The 20,743-nt window shown below is 38.4% G+C and overlaps 1 protein-coding gene across 3 annotated transcripts in view; it reads right to left on the bottom strand.

The window, feature by feature from the left end:
• Window positions 1-1,162: 1,162 nt before the first annotated feature.
• adcy5 (adenylate cyclase 5) overlaps window positions 1,163-20,743 on the bottom strand; it is an 81,988-nt gene continuing 62,407 nt past the window's right edge. The window contains exons 5-21 of one of the 3 annotated variants that reach the window (XR_002292707.3): window positions 19,125-19,252; window positions 17,197-17,355; window positions 16,966-17,107; window positions 15,593-15,730; window positions 12,666-12,688; window positions 11,450-11,609; window positions 10,067-10,164; window positions 8,727-8,814; window positions 7,727-7,843; window positions 7,477-7,635; window positions 6,676-6,860; window positions 6,563-6,583; window positions 6,151-6,272; window positions 4,603-4,866; window positions 4,189-4,393; window positions 3,890-4,014; window positions 1,163-2,889 (exon numbers count right to left, since the gene is read on the bottom strand). Coding sequence is in view for 2 of the 3 variants with exons in the window: in XM_020712839.3 (XP_020568498.1) it covers window positions 2,764-2,889; window positions 3,890-4,014; window positions 4,189-4,393; window positions 4,603-4,866; window positions 6,151-6,283; window positions 6,563-6,583; window positions 6,676-6,860; window positions 7,477-7,635; window positions 7,727-7,843; window positions 8,727-8,814; window positions 10,067-10,164; window positions 11,450-11,609; window positions 12,666-12,688; window positions 15,593-15,730; window positions 16,966-17,107; window positions 17,197-17,355; window positions 19,125-19,252 (2,271 nt within the window). In the remaining variant the exon portion in view is untranslated. Of the gene's footprint in view, window positions 2,890-3,889; window positions 4,015-4,188; window positions 4,394-4,602; window positions 4,867-6,150; window positions 6,284-6,562; window positions 6,584-6,675; window positions 6,861-7,476; window positions 7,636-7,726; window positions 7,844-8,726; window positions 8,815-10,066; window positions 10,165-11,449; window positions 11,610-12,665; window positions 12,689-15,592; window positions 15,731-16,965; window positions 17,108-17,196; window positions 17,356-19,124; window positions 19,253-20,743 lie in introns of all 3 variants that reach the window. The other 2 variants (XM_020712839.3, XM_020712840.3) reach the window with 2 other exon arrangements.

The following is a 20,743-nucleotide window of genomic DNA, read 5'->3' as shown; positions in this document are numbered from 1 at the left end:
CTGCTGCTTACATGTAATGCAAAAGGAATTTACTGAGACATTATTCAAGTTTAGTTTAATCAACAGCTGTTAAAACAAATACGGAAATGATGGAAAGTTATGTATCAGAATTTGAACAGCTTGTTTTTGTCATCTTCAGACATGATGGGAAGGAGTTAAAGAAGCTGGTGAAGCAGGAGCGATGCGGTGCTCCTGCCATCTGTTGGTGAACTTCCAGAACAGGTTTAAAATTGGCTGCATTCTCTGAGATCTGGAGCAATTCTGCACTGATCCTCATTATGACCCCCTCACTGTAAATGCAGCCGACCCCTAATGTTGCACTGCAGCTTCTTTCACACATGAAGCCGACTGTGATGTTCATCATTGACAGAATAAGTAGGAAAAAAACACGAAATGAACTCAAACACCTTTAAAAAATAAATTGCGAATTTATTTTACTTTTAAAAGGAAAAGCATGGCATTGAGTAGAGTAAAAAAAACAAACAACCCCGTGTTTCTGTATGGAGCTGTTTCTGGAACAGAAACCGTTTCGTTGTGAGGATCTGCAGCTGCAGGAAAAAAAAAAAAAAACCTTCTAGTTATAAAAGAGCCTTTAGCGCCATTAATCTGCGCTTCCCTCCCAGCGACTGCGACAGTGGGACATTCGTGCAGAAGAAACCGCATTCAACAAGTCAGACAGAGCAAATGGAGTCAGTGGTTCAGGTGAGACGGAGGCTGCACAGTGCAGTACAGTGTGAAGGACAAAGAAGAGGTTAACCAGCACTGCCTTGTTTTTCCATCTCCAGTAAATACACCGAGGCTTATTAAAAGGAAAGGTAATGCTAAACAGTGTTGTTTTACTTTTGTACTGACATCGAAATTTGATAGAAAAAACAAAATATTAATCTGTTCAGTGGCTTAATTGTAATTCAAATTTTGTTTTAACCCTTGTGCTATCTTGTGGGGTCATCTGGACCCCACAAGATAGCACAAGGGTTATTAACCAGGATTTATATCTTTATCACTTGAGTACTTGCACATTGAATTAGGCAATGAACCTCTAAATATTGCGTTTTCTTAAAAACACTCTTTTTAAATGACAATTTTACCGACTTCAAATGTTTACAGTTTTTATGGGTGTAAAAATAAAAGCAATTTCTAATGCAATTCAATCAGATCGATATGTTTTTAAAAAATATCTTTATTTAGTTGAAATTGCTGCATGGACCTTTAAACTGCATACAACCAAAGGGTCAATAGTCCTAATCAGAAGTACAGAGAAGCTCTGAGTGGTCAGATCCTTGAAAACACTCGGCCAATCAGAGTTTGTGTTCAGGAATTTAAAACAAATAAAGGTTTGAACATTTTTTGTGACAATTGTACAGAGAGATCTTGAATTGACCTTAGTTCAACTTCAGTACAACTTAGTGGTTCTTTCTGCGTTAGCATCCTATAATCCCAAACTCTTCTTTTTTTATGACAAAAGTATAAATATAATCCAGAAGTGTTGAAAATTTTTTCCTCTTATTTAACCAAGATCAGGTGTAGCAGCTGCAGGGTTTTGATAGAAACGTTGCGGCGTGTGTGTTTTTTGTGTGTGAGTAGTAATAACACAACATGGAAGAAAAAAACCAAAAAACAGCAGATGCAAGTGCACATTTCTGCATGTGCTCTGTCCAGAGGATGAACATCATCAACTTGGTCAGAGTCCGTATTAGCAAGGCCTCATCGGAGATCATTGGACATTCATTGGGTCGTACCATCTGGTGGAGCAAACAAGGGGGCAGAAGAGCAAGCGGAACAAAGCACAAAAGTGCAAAATGGCTTTTTAAGCATCGAGTGTGATGCGTTTAAAGTCCTCTGATCGGTCAGAGAAACTCAGCCTCGGCTCAGGCCGACTCCTTCACTTCTAGGACGTTTTATTCAACCAACAGCTGACTTTCCTGTAGATCAAAAATGCAAGAGGAGAACTAAAAAAAAAAACCCCACCTCTCTGAAGGGACACAAAGATCCGGCAACATCGCAGTGGAAATAACGTTTAAAGTATCTTCACCTGAAAACGCTAGAGTTTATAGACAGGCTCTCTAATATATGATCTTACAAAATATAGAATCTGAAAATCTTTCACAAGGTTGGAGTCCAGAATACAAAAACGTCAAGATTAGAAAAGCTCTTCAGTGACATCCTTTCTCTGTTGCAGGTGTTGATATTGGCTGACGTGAAGCTTTCCATAAATACTGCGCATTTCATATAGTATAAAGTGTCGACCCCCCCCAAATGAAGTACAGTAAGGCCTCACTTACTGCTCTTGTTATCTAGATTGTTAATTACTGATGCAAGTTGAAATCAACACGTGGAAGAAAAGAGATTTGTAGCCGTTCAACACAACAGTGACGAGTGTTTGATGAAAAGTATGAAGAAGAGCCTTCGGGGTTTGCACAAACACGACAGAGAGAAAGAAAAGGAGGTGACATTTGTCTCCCTGCAGGGTTGTCCTAAACTTTTTAACAAAGCTGGCACGTAGGAGTTCTTCCTCCAGGTGGTTAAATCTGTTTGTTTTTTTCTCTTCTTGTAAAATGTACGGATTGGACATCTTTGGTCTGAAAGGCAAGCGAGCGTGTCCTGTACCTCCTGAGGTCGGGCTGTCTCTCATCCTGACTGGCATCATGAGCAAGGAGGGATTTGAAGGCGACCACACACTTCAGGCTAACTCAGTCTGCTGAAAGCTATGAGAGACCTGACGTCCTCTGGGTCACGCCCCATCTGTTTATCGCTCAGTAAAAGTTAACTGGAGGGTCCTCCGGTCAGAAAGTAGGTCATCATCTCTCCTTTCCCCTTGACGGTCACCACGCCTCTGTATTCCAGTGTGTAGTTGTAGGAGCTCAGTACCTGGTAAAGATCTGTTGTCACCTGCAAATAAAAAGTGGATGGAAATGTGACTAAACTGTGTTTTTTTCTTCCTTATCCAGTGTTTAAATTACATATTTTATAACAAATTCTGAGGAAATTATTTATACACATTAAAAGTGTTTTGTAAAATCATCATGATCGTCATGAAAAGTTGCCATACAAGGACCAAAATTCTCTTAATTATTTTCTATACCATGCTATTAGTATAAGGAAATGTTGACAGTAAATAGTTATCACTGCTTCTTTGCAGTAAAAAACACAGAAGCTGCACGAGGGGCATCTTGCTTTTGCAATAACAAAATCCACCTTTTTATTTATTTTGTATTTTTCTGTTTTCTTGTGATAATGACATCTACCATCTCGTTATCATGAGAAAATGTGATAAAAACACAAAAAAGAGGAAAAAACATAAATAATGCAAGGGAGGTCGTGGGTTCCATACAAAATGATGCAAAGCAGCAAATAACTGAATGTATCAATTGATTTAATGAATATTAGACATTATGCTTTTGTTTGGTTTGTAGCCAAAACCAGGTTTTAAATTACTGATTTAAATAAAAGTTGTTTTATATCACTTTAAAAAGATACTTTATCGTTTATAGCGATAAATACAAACAAAATACATAAAAAAAGTTAGTGTTTTTTAAACAACAGTAATAAAAAGGCTTTAAAAGGATATTTTCCATGAATTCTAAAAAACACAATTTAAAATTAAAATCGCTTCAAAGTTACAGTTTTTTTCCTGTTTTATATTTTTCAGCCATGATTAAAAACTAGGTGTAGATTTGGACTAAGCACACTTAAGATTATTTTAAATAGTTGTAGCAGAAAACATAATGAGTTTGATATATTACGACTTCTTTAAGACAAAACAGACTATAACTGAAAACATTTTTTTTTTTTTTTTTACAAAAGTTAAAATATTTCTATTTCCCTTTTGTAATCAAGCTGCAACAGAGTCATGAAAATCTGAGAAATACATTAAAACTGTCACTGTTACCTGAATTCTCTCGGGAACCCCTGTGCTGTCCATGCGACTCGCAACGTTTACCGTGTTCCCCCAAATGTCATACTGAGGCTTCCTGGCCCCGATCACCCCGGCAACCACAGGGCCGATGTTCAGACCTATGGAGGGAGATTGACGTGAAATGTCACAACGTTCCCACTTTACAAAAAAATGGAAAAAAAAGGAGGGGGCAGCATTTATTCCTAGAAGTAATTTAACATTATGAGTCTGTCCTGGACTGATTTGCAGCTGTGATTCCAGTCAGAATTACAGAGCAGCTTTCGGATGCACACCTATTTTCATCTTGAAGTTGTTAAAGGAGTGCTCATTGATGATTTTAATCTGGTCCATCATCCTCATGGCGTAATCTGCCATGGCTCGAATGTGTGAGCGTCCAGCCTTGTCGTACGTGGAGTCATTGAGGCCCGAGGCCGCCATGTAGGTGGAGCCGATGGTCTTGATCTTTTCCAGCTGGCGGAACTGATCCTCACTGATGATCTAGTGCAGAAACACGGGGCGTGTTTGAGAAGTCGACACTTTTACTTCCAGAAGAATTACATTTAAAGATTTTCATTGATTCTCTGCAAATGTTACACTTGCATAAATCATTACATTAAAAAAAAAAACATTTCTAGCCAAGTAGTTTGACCCGACATAAATCGGGGTCAAAAAACTCCCAGAGAACAGGCTCTGATCGACACGGTTACCTCATCGAAGTCTGCTATGATTTCATTGAGCAGCCGCAGACACTCCACTCCCTCATTGTTGGCCTCCAGCTCCACATAGAATTCGGAGAAGTTGCTGATGGAGGCGAACATGACTGCCACGCACTCGCAGGACTGGTAGTAGAGCTCGTCGTTACGGCGCTCGCGCTGCAGGAAGTGAGCGGCCACGTCTTTGGGAAGGATGTTGTGGAGCAGACGACGGTTGTAGGCCTGGAGCTCCTCCATTTCCTCCTTCTCCTCCGTGGCCTGGAGAATCCCAATAGAGGGTCATAATTAGGGATGCTGCAATTCTTGGTTTAAAACCGAACCGTATGTTACACCATTGAACTGAATGGTGGGGAAAGTGAATCCTTACTGCATCGCAGTATGTTTACATTGAAAATATCACATAGTTGTTGTGCAAAATGTAAGGAATAGTTATCATTTTTTCTTTTATAACGTTACATCAGGATTTTTATAGGACAACTGAAAAGTTTTTATCTTTGTTACTTGCTTATTAGCAAATTTAAAAAAGGACATTTGAGAATTAGCCAATAAGCTTAAGCTAATTATGTATACACAAAAAGATTACTATGGTGGAATGAGGAGTAAATAACTTAACTTTTTCATGTTTGCACTTTTTTTACAACTTAAAAACCCAATTATTAACAATAAAATGATAATGAACATCAGAGTAATGGTTATATTTATTGTAAATTGAGTCTCAGATTGAACCAAAACATTTCTGCAGGTCTTTAAAAAAAGGTCTTAGTGTAAATACATTTTATAAAAAAATGTATTAAAACAAAGTCTTATTTATTAGAACATTTGCATTAAGCTTAAAAATTAGAGCAGAATTGTGTTTCTTTGTGCCAGATTGCACTGAATTATATCCTCCTGGGAACCAGCTCATTACCAGAGGGGCCGGTAGCAGAAAGAAAGAAAGTGTAGTTAAACAGACGATGTTTGATTGGCCGTTCTGAATGTCAATCAACCTAACCTCCAAAAATTTATTTTTGATGGCCTGACATCCACCATGATGGGTGATGAGCACCCCTGGCATAGACTTGCTGTCAGTAGCAAACTGATACACGCAGCTACAGCGCCCTCTAGTGGTTGTTGATAATTGTTGTTTTTTTTAAATCACACACAAGTCGCACTTGAGTATAAGTCACCCCCCCTGCCAAACTGCAACAGCTAAAAATGAAAAAATATAGCAATTTATATTCTGAAAAAATACCAGTAAGCAATCCAATCTAAACTCTGCTTAACATGATCCACTTAGGATGTGTAGCTGGACTACATTTTGTGTAGAAACATGTTGCATCCTTAATTGGCAAAGAACAGTTTATGTTTGCATTAGCCTAGTATTCCAGAGTGCATGCCTTTACATGCTATTAAATCAGTGTGTGTTACAACGATACTTTGCAGCATTGTTGTAACACAATGGATTTGTGAGGTTTGGTCATCACACAGAAACGTTCACGCCAGGTTTATGTTGGCAACCATTTGTTCGATTCCCCCTCCCCTCGAGTGCACAGGCTGACTGACCTGCAGCTTCCACAGGAAGTCCAGCCTGGCCGTGGACTCCACCTGCTGAGCGTGCAGGTAGAGGGCGAGCACGAAGACCGTGATCACCACTGGGGTCATGATCTTCAGAGGAACCTTGGTGTCTGCCACACAGCTGGAGGTTAGCGCACACACAAACACACACGTGAAGGCATGAACTCTGCAGAGGTTTTATGCTGAGGCAAAGCCGGCAAAAAACAATCAAGTCCAGATGCTGGAGACCAAGCCTGAAGAGATACTTTGCAGCATCGTTGGCTGCCGTCTGGATGTTTCCTCATTATCATCATCTGTTGCCAGCAGCTCATTGCTGTTATATTTGTGCCAGAAAAGCAGAAAGGATGCTGCAGATTTAACAGATGACAGTGCTTTGGGGTCTCTGCCATGACAGACTCACCTTGTTCCATTCATCTGTTTGCTGTACGGAGGAGAACAGAGAGCAGAAGCTGAGGGGTTTTCCAACTGTTAAAGACAAATCTAGAAGGAAAGGGATTTGATAACTAGACTCACAGGGAGCTGAAGGCGTTTGCCATGACAAGGAGGTCCTGGTTGTCAAAAAGGCTCACTTTAGGCACCTCCATAATCAGAAGGTAGAGCAGCTCAATGAAGAGCATGAGGAAGAGTTTGCCGATGCTGCTCATCTGCAGGAAGACGGAGGAGGCCAGCAGGCTCAGGAGCACACAGGATGAGAAGTACTGAGGGGGAGAGAAGAAGTGCTGAGGGGAGCGTTTCCGGAAGCTATTTTTTAGAATGAGTCCCACTTGAAAGAGCTGGAGTCAGAACCCCTTTGAGTGAACACTGCTGTGCAAATAAAAAATGCTGTTGCATCAGGACTTTGCTCCTGGAGCATTTATGAAGTGTAATCCTACTTTTTAAAAATATTCCATAAAATAAGCAACTTGACAATAGGCAACAATGAACTGAAATATTAGTCTGTCTGTATTCATCTAATAATATAGTTATACTGAAAGATTCCCTTTCTTGTGTATTCATACAACAGCTTTTATTAGTACTAATAAGCTACTTTTTACAGTATTCTTTGTTTGGTTTGACGTCATGCATAGACGGTGTGGCGCTCCGAGCAGAGCAGTCTTTAAACCATGTTGGACAAGCAACATTAATAACCCCCTAAAAAATGTGTTCCAGAAAGACTTTCAACTGTACCCCAAAAGTCAAACTATTGTTTTCAATCTGCTGGAATCCACACATGTGATTTTTTGAGGCAGCATCGACGCAATTTTGGCGATAAAAGGCAAACCTATGAAATGCCGTTTTACCTGTGTCAGCTAATTCAGTCGTACGCAGGTTTACCTCGGGAAAGTTACAGACGAGGGCGCCTTCTCCGCAGGGCGTGTGCCGCGGGTCCAGGCTGTAATTGAGGGAGACGGCGTGGCAGGGGTTCACGCTGTCCACGCTGACGTTGAGCCCTGAACCGATGCAGCTCCGCAGGTCAGCGCTGCTGCAGGTGAACTGAAGCAGGTCAAAAGGGTTTTTCATGAGCTTCATCATTGCTGCTAGAAGCTCTGATGGTGGCGATTCTTCGTGCGCTCACTTCACTCACAATGTTAATGAAAGCCGACAGAAACACAGTGAGGATGGTGAAGACGCCAACCAGGGTGCTGTTGAGTCGGGACTGAACTATCCTTTTAGAGAGAGTTTGAAGGGAGACAGGGAAGATCTGAGGGAGCAGGAAAGAAGAAATGAGGTCAAATTTTGTATGCCCAGTTTGCAAACTAACCTGGAGTCTGTCGCATAAAACTCTCTAATCAACACAGGCAAAGTAAAAACATCATAACCATGAGTCATAGTGACAAAACAACAACCTTTTTTTAGATCATTCCTGCTTCTCATGACTCATCAGCTGCAGGGAGAAAATGAGTCAACAGAGGAGACTCTCAACACTTTCTGATTCAAAGTTTACGGGGAGGATGAGAAGAGATTTTGTGAGTTTATCCATTCAAGAAAATCAGGAAAACAAATCCTAAACAATGCAGGAAAATTTTCAGTTATTAAAAATTCGTTTTTAACATCCTAAGGACGACATGGAAGTAGCTTAACATATGGACTACATCTAGCCCTGCGACAGACTGGCGAGCCAGTTTGGGTGTACCCCGCCTTCGCCCCACAGTAGGGATAGGCTCCAGCAACCCTGTGACCCCAATTAATATTGACAATAATAATTATTAATGTATTAATTGATCTTAGCAACAAAAGGTTGTAAGAAACCAGACAGAAACCTTGAAACTGTACATGATGGTTAATATTTAATCACATTAGTTTGGATGGATTCTTAGCAGATTATTGTTATGATAAATTATGGTGCCTATGTATTATCTGACTCAAGTTATTTTTAAAAACGATCAGTTCCAAGGGAAGGTTAGGAGCTGTTCAGTCATCAGAAACAGGAAGTGAGAGAACATCCAAAAAAAAAAAAAATGTTAAAAGCAAAACCAATTAAAAGTGTCTTTCCATGATATTTGCATGTTCTCAGGTCATCAGAAACTCTCCAACATAAATGCTAAATTCATTCTACTTGTTCTTGCTTGCTTCTTCTTTCTTACCCCGAAACAGTAGTACACAGTTGAGATGAACATGACTGACATCAGGATAACCAGGCAGGTGATGAAGAAGCCAATCATCAGTGTGGATCTGAAGGAAAAAACACATTTTCTATAATTCTGTGTTTATTTTGCAGCTGAATGTGACGCTTTTGTGCTGGATGCTTTGAGCTTTGGCTGCTGGGAATACTGTGCTAGAAAAAGGTATAATGTGTGTTTAGAAGTAAAGATGATAAAGAAAAGGGCTGCTTCATTGATAGGGGAGTCGAGAATACAGCATCTAAGAAAACTGGGAGGTAAAAATGAAGTAAAGTGGAACAATAAAGAAGATCGATAATGAAAAACTGCAAGAACTAAGGGGGAAAAGAGGATTTCAAAGCAAAGATTGACCTCTTTTTGGTCATCTGTTGTTCTTGACCACAAATACCAGTTTTGGACTCCATATCCACTTAAAAATCATTTTCCTAGATTCCTTAAACTGTAGTTGTAAAGGTTCAGGAAAGTCTGGAGGTTAATTACTGTTTTTTTATTGTGTTTATGAACCTTTTGGGTAGTATTTTAGACAAAAATCTGCTAAAACTTCTATACTGGGTAACAATCTGTTTTCTCTTTTTACTGTCTAAGCTTAGTTGCAGCTGGAGGCTGAATCAATAATGTGAAGTGGAGTGTGAAGTACTTGATATTCAAAACAAGTCAATTCCCGATTGCCCTGCTTCACTTCTTGCTAATATTATTTATCATAACCTCATCATACTTGCTACCATCCTTTGGTGGGAAGCCAGGTTAGAAAATAAAAACGCTCCTTTTTTTCCCCACCACCTTTCTTTTCAACTGCTTCTACATCTCAGAGCAAAACAGATGGAATACTCATGGGAACGGCAAAAATTCACCTTTGGAATGATTCAAAGCAAACCAAAAAAAAATAAAAAAATAATGCTCTTATATATTTTTTTTGCCATTCAACGGGAAGAAAGTTTTGCAAACACATTTTTTAAAACGGGTTTTTGCCGTGCCCTGCGGCAGACTGGTGGTCTTTCCATGGCGTACCCTGCCTTCGCTCTACAGTAGCCGGGTCAAGCTCCTGCAACCCCGTGACCTCGGGAGGGATAAAGGCAAGTGGTTTAAGAAAATCTACAGACAGAGTTTTTAGTGTTACTTACAATAAGCAAAACGTGAGGCAGTATACTTTAGTTTACTTCAAGTAAGAATAAAATGTCCCAATTTAGTTTGAAGAAGTATTCAGTTAGTACATTTCCCACACTACATGTAGTTGCCATACTTATACTCAACTATACTTAATGAAAAAACTTCAAGTGTACTAATTTCTGCTAATGCTGACTCACCTTGGCACAATGATGATCTGGATGAAGCAGATAAAGAGGAAAACCAGGGAGGCACAGGCCACATACGCACCGAATCTGGTGTCCACCTGCTTCGAGTACTGCATAAAAGAAGCAAATATTAGGCGTCCCTCACAATCTGTCACCATGAGGGACACGTATTTTAAAAATGACAGAAAGACCAACTACACAGATGGGGGATGAATAAAATCTGTGATCACATGTTTAGTGGAGAAGCTCTTAGTGAAATTTGAAAAGAAATAGATTTATACACAGAACATCCGTGACAGCTTTAGGTTAAGCCATCCTCTGAACCACTACTTTTTTATTTTTATAGTCAAAATAAGAATGCAAACAGTCCGTAAACAATAATAAAGTTTGAAAACATGCAATCAGTGGATGACAGGAAAGCACTCCTGTCGTCAGCCATCAAGACTCCAGACTTTCACTAAAAGCTCTGGAGACACACAAATGTGGACATTTAGATATGGGACAGCTACATTTCCTTTAGAAAGTTCTGAAAGCAGTTATTAAAAGCAGAGACAAAGCAAGAAACAGCGTGCACTACAGCAATGGACGCGTCAAACTCAGCCTTCCATTCAGGACGTTGCTTTAGAGCTTTGGTTAAAGGCTACAAGAGACACAGGCATGTAACCACAAACAGACTGATGCCCAGGTTTTATCCTCTTTTGATGGAATATGTATTCACAGTTTATTTAAAGATTTATTGCAGTTTATTTTTATTTTTTTAACAAAAAGGGACTTTGACTTTTGGGGATAAAATGTGAAGATTCTAACATGGATCAAATAAAAAAGAGTTTTTGCAGATGGACAGTTCAAAATGATTCCTTTCTGTTGCTGCTGAAATGATTGAGGAGAACACAGCAGCTGGGAGAATAATGGAAGTGTGGCTCATGACATATCCATTTAAATACAAACAGACCTGTAGATCAATGGATGGAGTTCTGACAGCCAACCAGCTTCTCACAAAGTCCCTCTGATATATACTTTGAACTCATGGACATTTTTTTAATCAAAAAAAGGAGGTAAAACTGAAAGAAAATCTTACTCCTTTTCCTCTGAAATTTATTTTCTGATCTTCAGCTTAAGCCACTCCCCTTTAACAGTGACTGGTCCATTCCTGCCCTTAATAGAGATCTCCTAAACATTTAACCCCTTGATGACCTTTGATGCAAATATGCATCAAACCACTTCGACTCTAAAATTACTTTCATTTACACGAAAACAAAAACACAAGTGATTTTTTCCCCCCCTCATAGCTGGAAATAAATTAAAGTGTAAAGTAATAGAGTGAAGTAAACTGACACATTGTTACACATAAAAGTATGTTATGCAGATATCTTGACTATGTGAGCATGTTTGAACCTTTTTCTCCAGGTCAGGCTCCCTGAAGGTGAGCAGGAACTTCTTGACGTGTTCAGAACGCAGACGGTCGATGCTGCGCGCGTCGATGGCCCGGCCCAGAAACTCGTCCACCTCATCCTCCGGGTTGAGGTTTTCCTGTGCGTTTCTGAAAATAAAATGCCTGAATAAAACAAGATGGGATCAAAACAACATTTGTATATTGATACGGAAAAGGCAGTTTGCCTCCTGCGGCTCCAACATGCTGTCCTTTAAGGTTCAATTATACATATATACATATATATATATATATATATACACATATATATATATATATATATATATATATATATATATATATATATATATATATATATATATATACATATATACATATATATATATATATATATATATATATATATATATATATATATATATATATATATACATATATACATATATATATATATATATATATATATATATATATATATATATATATATATATATATATATATATATATATATATATATATATATATATATATACATACATACATACATACATTTAAATAAAGTTCACCTAACCCAAATATTCTGATGATCTAGTTTATCTTTATGTCTCCTTATTAAAACTTTCACTTATTCAGTGACAATATATAAAATATGTATAATGTAGGATCTAGAAGGCAGAAAAGGTGGAAAAATAAAGTTGCAATGATTTTTAATTTAGGGTATTATGCCATTTTCAAATTCTAGACACAGATGTGGTGAATAAAAAATAATAAAAGGTGGATCATACCTTTTCTAGGCATAATTTTTAGTCTCTCTATTAACACTGACACAGTTGCATCAGCAGCAAAAGCCAAAACCATCAGTTAAATGTTCCCTCTGATAGAAATAGCAAACAAAACAAAAGTGCTGTTTGCCTGAAAATGTGCACAAAATTCTTCTGACAAAATAAATTGACGTTTTTTTATTAGATCAGTAGCTTTAAGCTTTTACAACATTAAAATCAGAAACACAGTCCAGATGAACTGGTTTGGTGTTTGCATTGCAAAGAAACTATACAAAGAAAAACACACTAGAAGCCGCACAGCTTCCCACAACTTCCTGGTTCGAGGGGTTTCAGGGTTTGTGTATTTCTGTGGCGTTTCCACCTGCACAGTTACACCCACTTTAAACCTTCTAATGTAATTTACCTAGTAGAGAGGAAACTAGTCTCGTTGTTACTCACTTGTCCTTGGGGTCGTCAAAACCCTGCAAACAGAAAAAAGAACAAAAGATGATTAGCTGTAAATTTACAATATTCTTTATTTGGTCATACTTTTTCCTGCTTCTCTTACATCTTGAAAGTCCAACTCTTTTGATCTATTTTAAAAGTGGTCTTTTAATTAGGATTATGCTGTTTTTAGGGAAAACCTAAAAACCTCTGTCGTTTTCTGACATAGTTTCTGCAGAGCAGCAATAGTTTATTCGTTTTTGTGGGTAAGGGTTAGGGTATAATATGTGCGGAGCAACTCCGCGCCTCCTTCCCGACAAGAAGGAGCTTGTGGCCGGCCCAGCGTGTTTTCTGCGTCACAAATAAGGTCTTATTCAAACAGCTTTTTTTTTTGTCTGCTCTTAACTCAGTGATTTAAATAAATAAATAAAACTTAAAAGAGCAATTTGGAGCTTTATTAGCTATATTAATAGCACAAGACCCACGACCCAAAACAAAGAAGGTCTCTAAACAAATTTAAGAATAAAGACATTTTGAATTTAGAAGTCTTTCAAACTGATGCTCTCTAAAAAAAACATTTTTTTTGTCTTAGTTTTAAAACATTAGAAAAATGTGCTTGTGCGTGAGAAACGCTTCTGCATTTCATTATTTTTTCTGTTTGTTGCTGCAAAAAACAGCAGTGCATTTTCAGAGCAATAAAGCACAGACCAAAATGAAAGAACAGAACCCAAAAAAGGTCAGAAGGTCCCATGGATGCAGGAAGGATGATGTTAAGTTGCATCATGAAGTTGAGATGAATCTAACATAACGCACGTTGGTCTCTTCTACAGTAAAGGTGGTGCACCGACAAATAAAATGCTTTGAAACAGCAGCAAGGTTTTTAAATATTCATGTTAGCCACTTCTTTAATAGTAGTAGAAATACTTCATGAATGCTAAACATTTTCCCTGGACACAAAAATACAAAGTTTCTCCTTACTCTTGCAATGCCTGTTTTTTCAAGTCTGCTTGACAGAAACACAATGTGGCTCTCTGGCTCCCTCTAGTGAACAATGTTGTTACAGCAACAACACAATGAGCTGCCAAAGGGGAGACTTGGGTGAAATGACAGCAGCAAAATACGATTTTTATTTCCTCCATTCCTTCTTGCTTATAAAAAATAAATAAATGTGTCATTGCATCAGTCGCCACCTCAGCCAATCCCTTTATTTACAAATAAAATAAAACTACAGCTTTCTGCTGCATGTAAAGAAACAGCAGATTCTGCAGATGGCACTGGTTTCTTGGCCATCTGCTCACTGTTGTGCTCTTCAGCCTCCAACAGAGCATGAGGAGCTGCAGCAGAGACCCCTGCAGGTCTCCAACTGAAAATCACTCCGAATAATTTCATGTTAATTTCATGCCACCTCACTTTTTAAACTATTCCAATCAATGCAAAATAAGTGACGGTTTATTGAGACCTTAAATGTAAGAAGTGCAGCAGAACACAAAAATACAGCATGTGACACAAAACAATTCATGACTTCAATTCTCATAAAGGATCCAATTACGATGACAATCTTTCACTTTATCATCGTACTAATTTGACTTTAATTCAGTAAATTATTATCTATATCAGACGTGTTCATGTCAAAGTGTAACGGCCTGTTTTCTATCACTCACTGTGACATTTCCGCTTTCTAACACTGTCACTTTGACCTCGTTTTTATTACTTATTATACAATTCAAGGTTGATAACTGCGCTATTCAGTTTCCCAGGTCTTTCCATCCCATCCTTGATCTATCTGTTTTTTTTTTCATTTCTTAGAGTCCCATTAAGGTCTAATTAGTTGATTAATCTCAGGATTTCACTCATTTAGAAAATAAAAATGTTCTCAAATCAAATATTTGGCTTTTTCCTCCAGAATACATACATTCTTCATAATGTGAAGATGCGAGGCTTTACTTTTTATTTTTTAAGTAAGATTTTTGATTCTTCATACCCATATATGCATTGATTTTCTGATAACTAAAAATAAAAAACTTTTATTGCAGATATTCCATTTTAAAATCAAATGACTGCAAATAGACAACTAATCTATTTAGGAATGTTCATTTTAATACATCCATCAGTTTTAAAACATCATGCTTTTAAGGGAGAACAAGTGCATTTAAAGCTACATTCCCACCTGCCTCAGCAACACGCGTTCAGTCAACCCCTTTCAACCAAAAGGTCCATGTAAATGTGCAGTTCAGGTTTTCCACATTCAGAACCCTGGCGCTCATCCGTCGCCATGCATTGTTTAAGTCCATTTCCGAACTCTACAGCAGCACCAGTTAAATTTCGACCAATCAGGGATTTGGATTTGTTAGTGATGGAAGGGTGGCATCCTTTTCAATTCTAGGAAGTGCCAACTGTTTGAAAAGTGGCCATGAAGCAGAATAATTGTGGTTCTAATTCTATGACACTATGTCAAAAGCACCTTCAAGAACCAGTCACACGCCCCGTGTGAACGTGGCATCAAGGGAAGGGGATCTATAGCTTCTGGCTGAGTCAACTTCGAATGCATTTAACCATTGAGCGAGTACCTGTTTGTTCACAGGCTCAGCCTCAGCACATAAATATATGGTGAAGTCAATAGGATCACATCACTCTCCTGTTCCATTTGTCTCTTGATTGCAGCTGCCGTGTCCCTGAGTGCTCCTGACAGCCTCTCGTTGCCAGAGTGAGGCGTCAGAGGCGCGGCGTGTCGAGAAGGGCCATCCCTGCTGCCTACTGTCCGTGCGGATCAAAGGATTATGATAACCAACTACACCTCGGCCTCAACGACCAATGGCGGCTGAGAGAGGCATGGGCATGAAGGCCACCCGGCCGTGCCACATTAATAACTCCATTAGCCTAATAGCTCTGGAGAGCCGAGTGTAGCTCCTTTGTTTTTTCAATCTTACAGACTGTTTCCTCACCATCCTCCTTATCTCCTTGGAGATCTGGTTTCCACCCAAGTGGTTGTAAAAGGGACGGTCAGTCCAGTGTCCACTGTTGTGCGTGACAGAATTGGTTCTCTGTCGACTCATTTTGGCGATCATGGCCTTTTCCTCTTTCTGTAGGAGAAACAAACGAAAACAATATGCAAGTCAAGAAAATGTTTCACTTTTTAAGTTTAGGTGAGTCCAGCTGCTGCAATCGCAGGGACCTGCATATTAATTTATATCTATAAAGAGATAAAGTTAAGCTTCAGGTATGGTAAAACCATCATAATATGCTTAAATACCCTTAAGCGACACCTTAAACTCCTCAGATTGGAGAAAGCATCCAACCACAAACGCTCTTTATTCTTTTCTAAAAGTGTGTCCCCTCCCTCTCAGGTTGTGCTCCGTTGCCATCATAAAGTCGACTTGGAAGACTAATTCTTTTATTTCTGACATTATGCCTGCACAGACGCTCAAAGGGAGAACTTGTCAGGGGAGAAAAAAATGAATAATAGCAAAAAAAAATAATAATTAGACTGCACAATTGTTCCTCTGTATCCCAGCATGGGCTGCAAAATGAGAAGACGATATCACTTCACATGACAAGCTAACTATAGTCGCAGCTTGTGATCTGCTGGAGGACAGCAACAGCTGATAAAGTCAGAAACACATGCAGGGAAGCAGAGATAAAGTCAGTCGTTTTCACAATACTGTTGGAATAAAGTAGCAAAAAGAACAGAAAAGCTCCCTTGAAAAAAGACTTTTTTGTTTTATACCAAAAAAAAAGGATAATTAATTGATCAAAACTAGGTAAAAAAAACTGTTATCAAAAGGATTTTTATTTTTTGCTAATGTTCCTCCCCCCAAAACAATCAGGAAATCAACTATAAGGAGAGGAGAACATTTTGAATTTCACACATGATGGCAAAAATTCCAAAAGGGCTGATATAAATGTCTGACATTATTCTAAAAAGCTGTTTTTATGTAAAAAGCTATTAATTTAGCGTTAAAGGCCATAAAACATACAAAAGAACCCTGGAACTAAAACGGGAAATTTGTGCAAAAAACGCTGAAAAACTCCGTTTGCTTTTACTCCAAAAGATCAAGTTCAGATTTTTGCTTTTTACTTATTCTAAGGCTTTAAAACATTCCTCATAAAACCTATAATCTTCTTCAGCTTTAGGTTTGATTTCCACAGCAGAGGGGGGATTTCAATAGAAACAACACAAAAAGACCTTTTTTTTCTACTTGATCACAACATTTTGCAAGTATATGTGTATTAATGACAGTATATGTTAAAGTTTAAAGATGCCAATTTGCTCTTGTTTAAAAGCAGCTTCGAACCAAAAGGAGAAAGTCAAATATACCCTTTTCTGACTGCAGCCCACAATGAGGTAGGTTTCAATGTTGTTTCTCTTCAGGTAGGCGTTTCTTTCTCCTCCTGCTCCTGGTTCCACATCATAGTCCCCATTCAGGTAATTCAGGGTGGCTTTAGTGATGTGGATTCGTCTGAAGAGCAGCCACAACCACAAACATAGATTAATCCAAGGCATTTCGGATTTTTTTTTGTGGCTTTCAAACATCTCTAGAGCTCCTACCCAGCTTGCCCCCCAGCTTCCATCTGGTTTGCGAGCGTGACATCGTTGGACCAGACGTCGAACTGCCATTTCCTGAGTCCTAGAACGCCGCAGTGCACCCTGCCACTGTGAATGCCGACTCGCATGTTCACATTCACCCCCGTCACCTCACGCACCAGCCTGTCAGGAACACACGGGACTTCAGCACATTGACACAGTCGTGTGACAGCAGCTCAAATACAAAAAATGTTGAAGAGTCTCAAATACTTTTTGGCTTTTAAGCATATCTTTAATATGATTCTTCTAAACAGAACATCTGGATAACTTCCTGAGTCCTTTGAACTATTATGCCTCCATTTTATTTAGCAGATCCAATCCCATCCTCTTTATTTATAGAGCACATCTCCCAAACAAACAGTTTCCAAAGAGCTGTATAGTGACTAAAACTAAATTAAAATTATTAAACAAAATAAAAACAAGCAAAATACAGCAATAAAAGGAATAAAAATAAGAGAAAAAAAACAGATAAAAACACAACTCTCGTGGCGTGGAAAGCCAGAGAATAAAAATGTGTTTTAAGACCAGACTTAAAACACTCCACAGGGGGCGCTGTTCTGACACGAGGAGGCAGAGCGTTCTCTGTTGTCGGCCCTAAGCTGTGGAACGCTCCGCCTCCTCGTGTCAGAAGGAGGCAGAGCGTTCCACAGCTTAGGGCCGACAACAGAGAACGCTCTGTCTCCTCTAGTTTTGAGCCTCGTCATGGGCTCCACAAGCTGGAGATGACCTCTGACCTCAGAGCATGTGCTGGTTTATAAATCTGAATGAGGTCAGAGATGGACTTTACAGATAGCAGATAACCATTTGTATCATATGTGATACTTGCATTTATGAAATGCCTATCTCAATGGAATGATCCAAACTTTCCTTAAAAAACTTTTGGATAGAATTTGGTTTATATTTTCTGTCCTGTAGTTCATCATCAGAGGAACTTTTCATGCTCATTTTTAAAACTTTAAAGTTGACTCTATTTATCCCACAATGGGGACATTTGTTCTGCGCATTTGACCCCTCCCCTGGGGGAGCGGTGAGCTGCAGACGAGCCGTGCTCAGGCACCATTTGGTGGTTCAACCCCCCAATCCAACCTCTTAATGCTGTGAATGTCAAGTCAAGTCTTTGGTATGACTCGGCCTGGGTTTGAACCCACGACCTTCCAGTTACAGGGCGGACACTGAGAATAACTATCTATTAACTATCTATCAATTGTTGTCCATTTTTAAAAGGCAACTTTCTGTTTTGAAAAAACAGCTCAATTTGTTGATTAATAATTCTTTATAAGACAGTTACTGCATGTAAAAAATGTGGTGCTTAAATTTGAGACAGTGGGTAATTAAGGTGTTTTATTTTTATTTTTGCATCTTAAACTGACATTGCTGTGAGAAAAATCACTCAACTTATCATAACTGATATTGATCTATATATACAGGGAACTGATCTGTATCCAGGGAATGGTCTGTTAATTGCTTATTATTTTGGGTAAACAGGAGAAAAGGCGGTGGCGGTCGGAGGATGGACGCGTCATCTCTTGAGGAAAAAGCTGGAAAAAGTGTCCCTGATGCAATTAGAGCAGACTTACAATTAGCTGCAACTATAACACGAGTAACTCCTTTGTGGCGGGGAGGACTGAAGACTGTTTGTTCTGCTATTATATTTGTTCATTTCTTGACATAAAATAAACAGCCAGATTTTGGAGATTTTTCATTTTGTTGATTAAGATTCACAGGTTTATTACTTGGAATTGACAGATGGAGTAAATAATTTAGTTTTATCCGCATTATTGGAGGAACTTTAAACCAATAAAACTGAGAGAACACCACTCTCCTATCATGTTCTAGATTACTGTCGCACTGTGACCTTTAAGCAGATCTGAGAGAATTAGGGGTTAACTTACGAGATGGCTTCTATCATGTCCAGCCCCATCTCGACACAGCAGTGGGCGTGGTCAGCCCGCGCCTCGGGCAGCCCCGACACGCAATAGTAGCAGTCGCCCAGAATCTTGATCCGCAGACAGTGGTTCTCCTGTCGCCCAAAACAACACCACATAACAGAGACAACAGACAACTTATTGGTAATTACAGGCATCGCCTATGAAAAGTTGAGTTTTTTAATCAGAAATGAGGAAACAGAACAATTACCAAAACAATTTTTAAAGGTTTAATTTTGAGGGTCTTCAAATATTATCTATTGAAGTATCATCCAGTATTATTTGGTCAAATTAAACCTTTACAGACGTGTTCATCAATTACCACCCCCTTTGAATTATTTCACAACAATGCTGAATCTGCTTTTTCATTATTGATCAAATTTTCCATTTCTGATAAAATTGTTTCCAAGTATAAAGCAGGGGGGTGAGAATATCATGGTTTGGGAAAACTACAACATCAGAGGCAGCTGGACTTCATAAAACAGATTTTCATTATCTGATAAAATTGTTTTTTTTCTTTATTCTAACTCAAAGGAGGGATTTTAAAAGACGCAAAGTTTGTACCGCTGCTGTTGGGTTTCAAATGTAGTTATTCTAAATTATGAAAATAAAAATACAGAAATTAAAGTTTAGTTTTTAAATTTGTTTCACAGTTTTGCAAATAATTTTAAAACTTGCATATAAAACTGTTTTAAGATTGTTTTTTTCAGAAAACAAGTTTCTTCATTTTCAAGATGATTGTGTTTGACCCAAAGACCACTGCTTGTTGTAATCCTCAGAGGCCCATTCAAAATTAAGCATCTGGCTTTATTGTTACTTCTTTTAGACCACAAAAAACTAAGACTGCCTTCAACAGTACTTAATAAAATAAAAAACATAAAGTCTCCATCTCTGGCAGTTTACGTTCTGCCTTTCTGCACATTTGCATAGGGTAAAAGAAATACTGAAACAAAGGATATTTAAGCCATTTTATTTCAGTACACTTTAGGCTACACTTTTGGCATAGTTTTCTCACTTTTTAAAACTTTTTAAAAAGAAAATCTTTGATGTGTTTTTCTTATCGTTTTGACCTGATTTAAAAAGAACTTTGTGATTCTTTTGGAGAAAAAAATGCTATAGAAATAATCTTTTACTACTAATTAGTGCTTTTGATCACCCTACAATTCAAAGCATAGGCATCTTAACAAATGGATCATTTCTTGTCTTTGGCCCTGTATTGGTTAATTTAAACATCAATGCATACCAGAGCCTTAAATCAGACTTCCAAGGATGAAGCAGGGTGGTGAGAGTATCATGGTTTGGGAAAACGACTACATCAGAGGCAGCTAGACTTTATAAAACAGATGATAAATCAACAAGTCTCTGCGTCAAACAGACTGTCAAATATCAGAGAGGTATCACAGCTGTCCCTCACATGGAACAAAATAAATAAGTGTTGTTTATTTGAATAATAATAGAGTTTTAACATTTCACACTTTAGCCTTAAGCTTCAAAGGTTCCACAGTGTGACTACTATAATATTCTCTGTGTGCGTGAATGTTAAGGGGCTAGAGAGAATATTGCATCTCATGATAACCACCTGAGTG

Source organism: Oryzias latipes, chromosome 21, assembly GCF_053564925.1.
Source record: "Oryzias latipes strain Hd-rR chromosome 21, Olatipes_Hd-rR_3.1".
Lineage (NCBI taxonomy): Eukaryota > Metazoa > Chordata > Actinopteri > Beloniformes > Adrianichthyidae > Oryzias > Oryzias latipes.
This window is presented reverse-complemented; position numbering and strand designations above follow the sequence as displayed.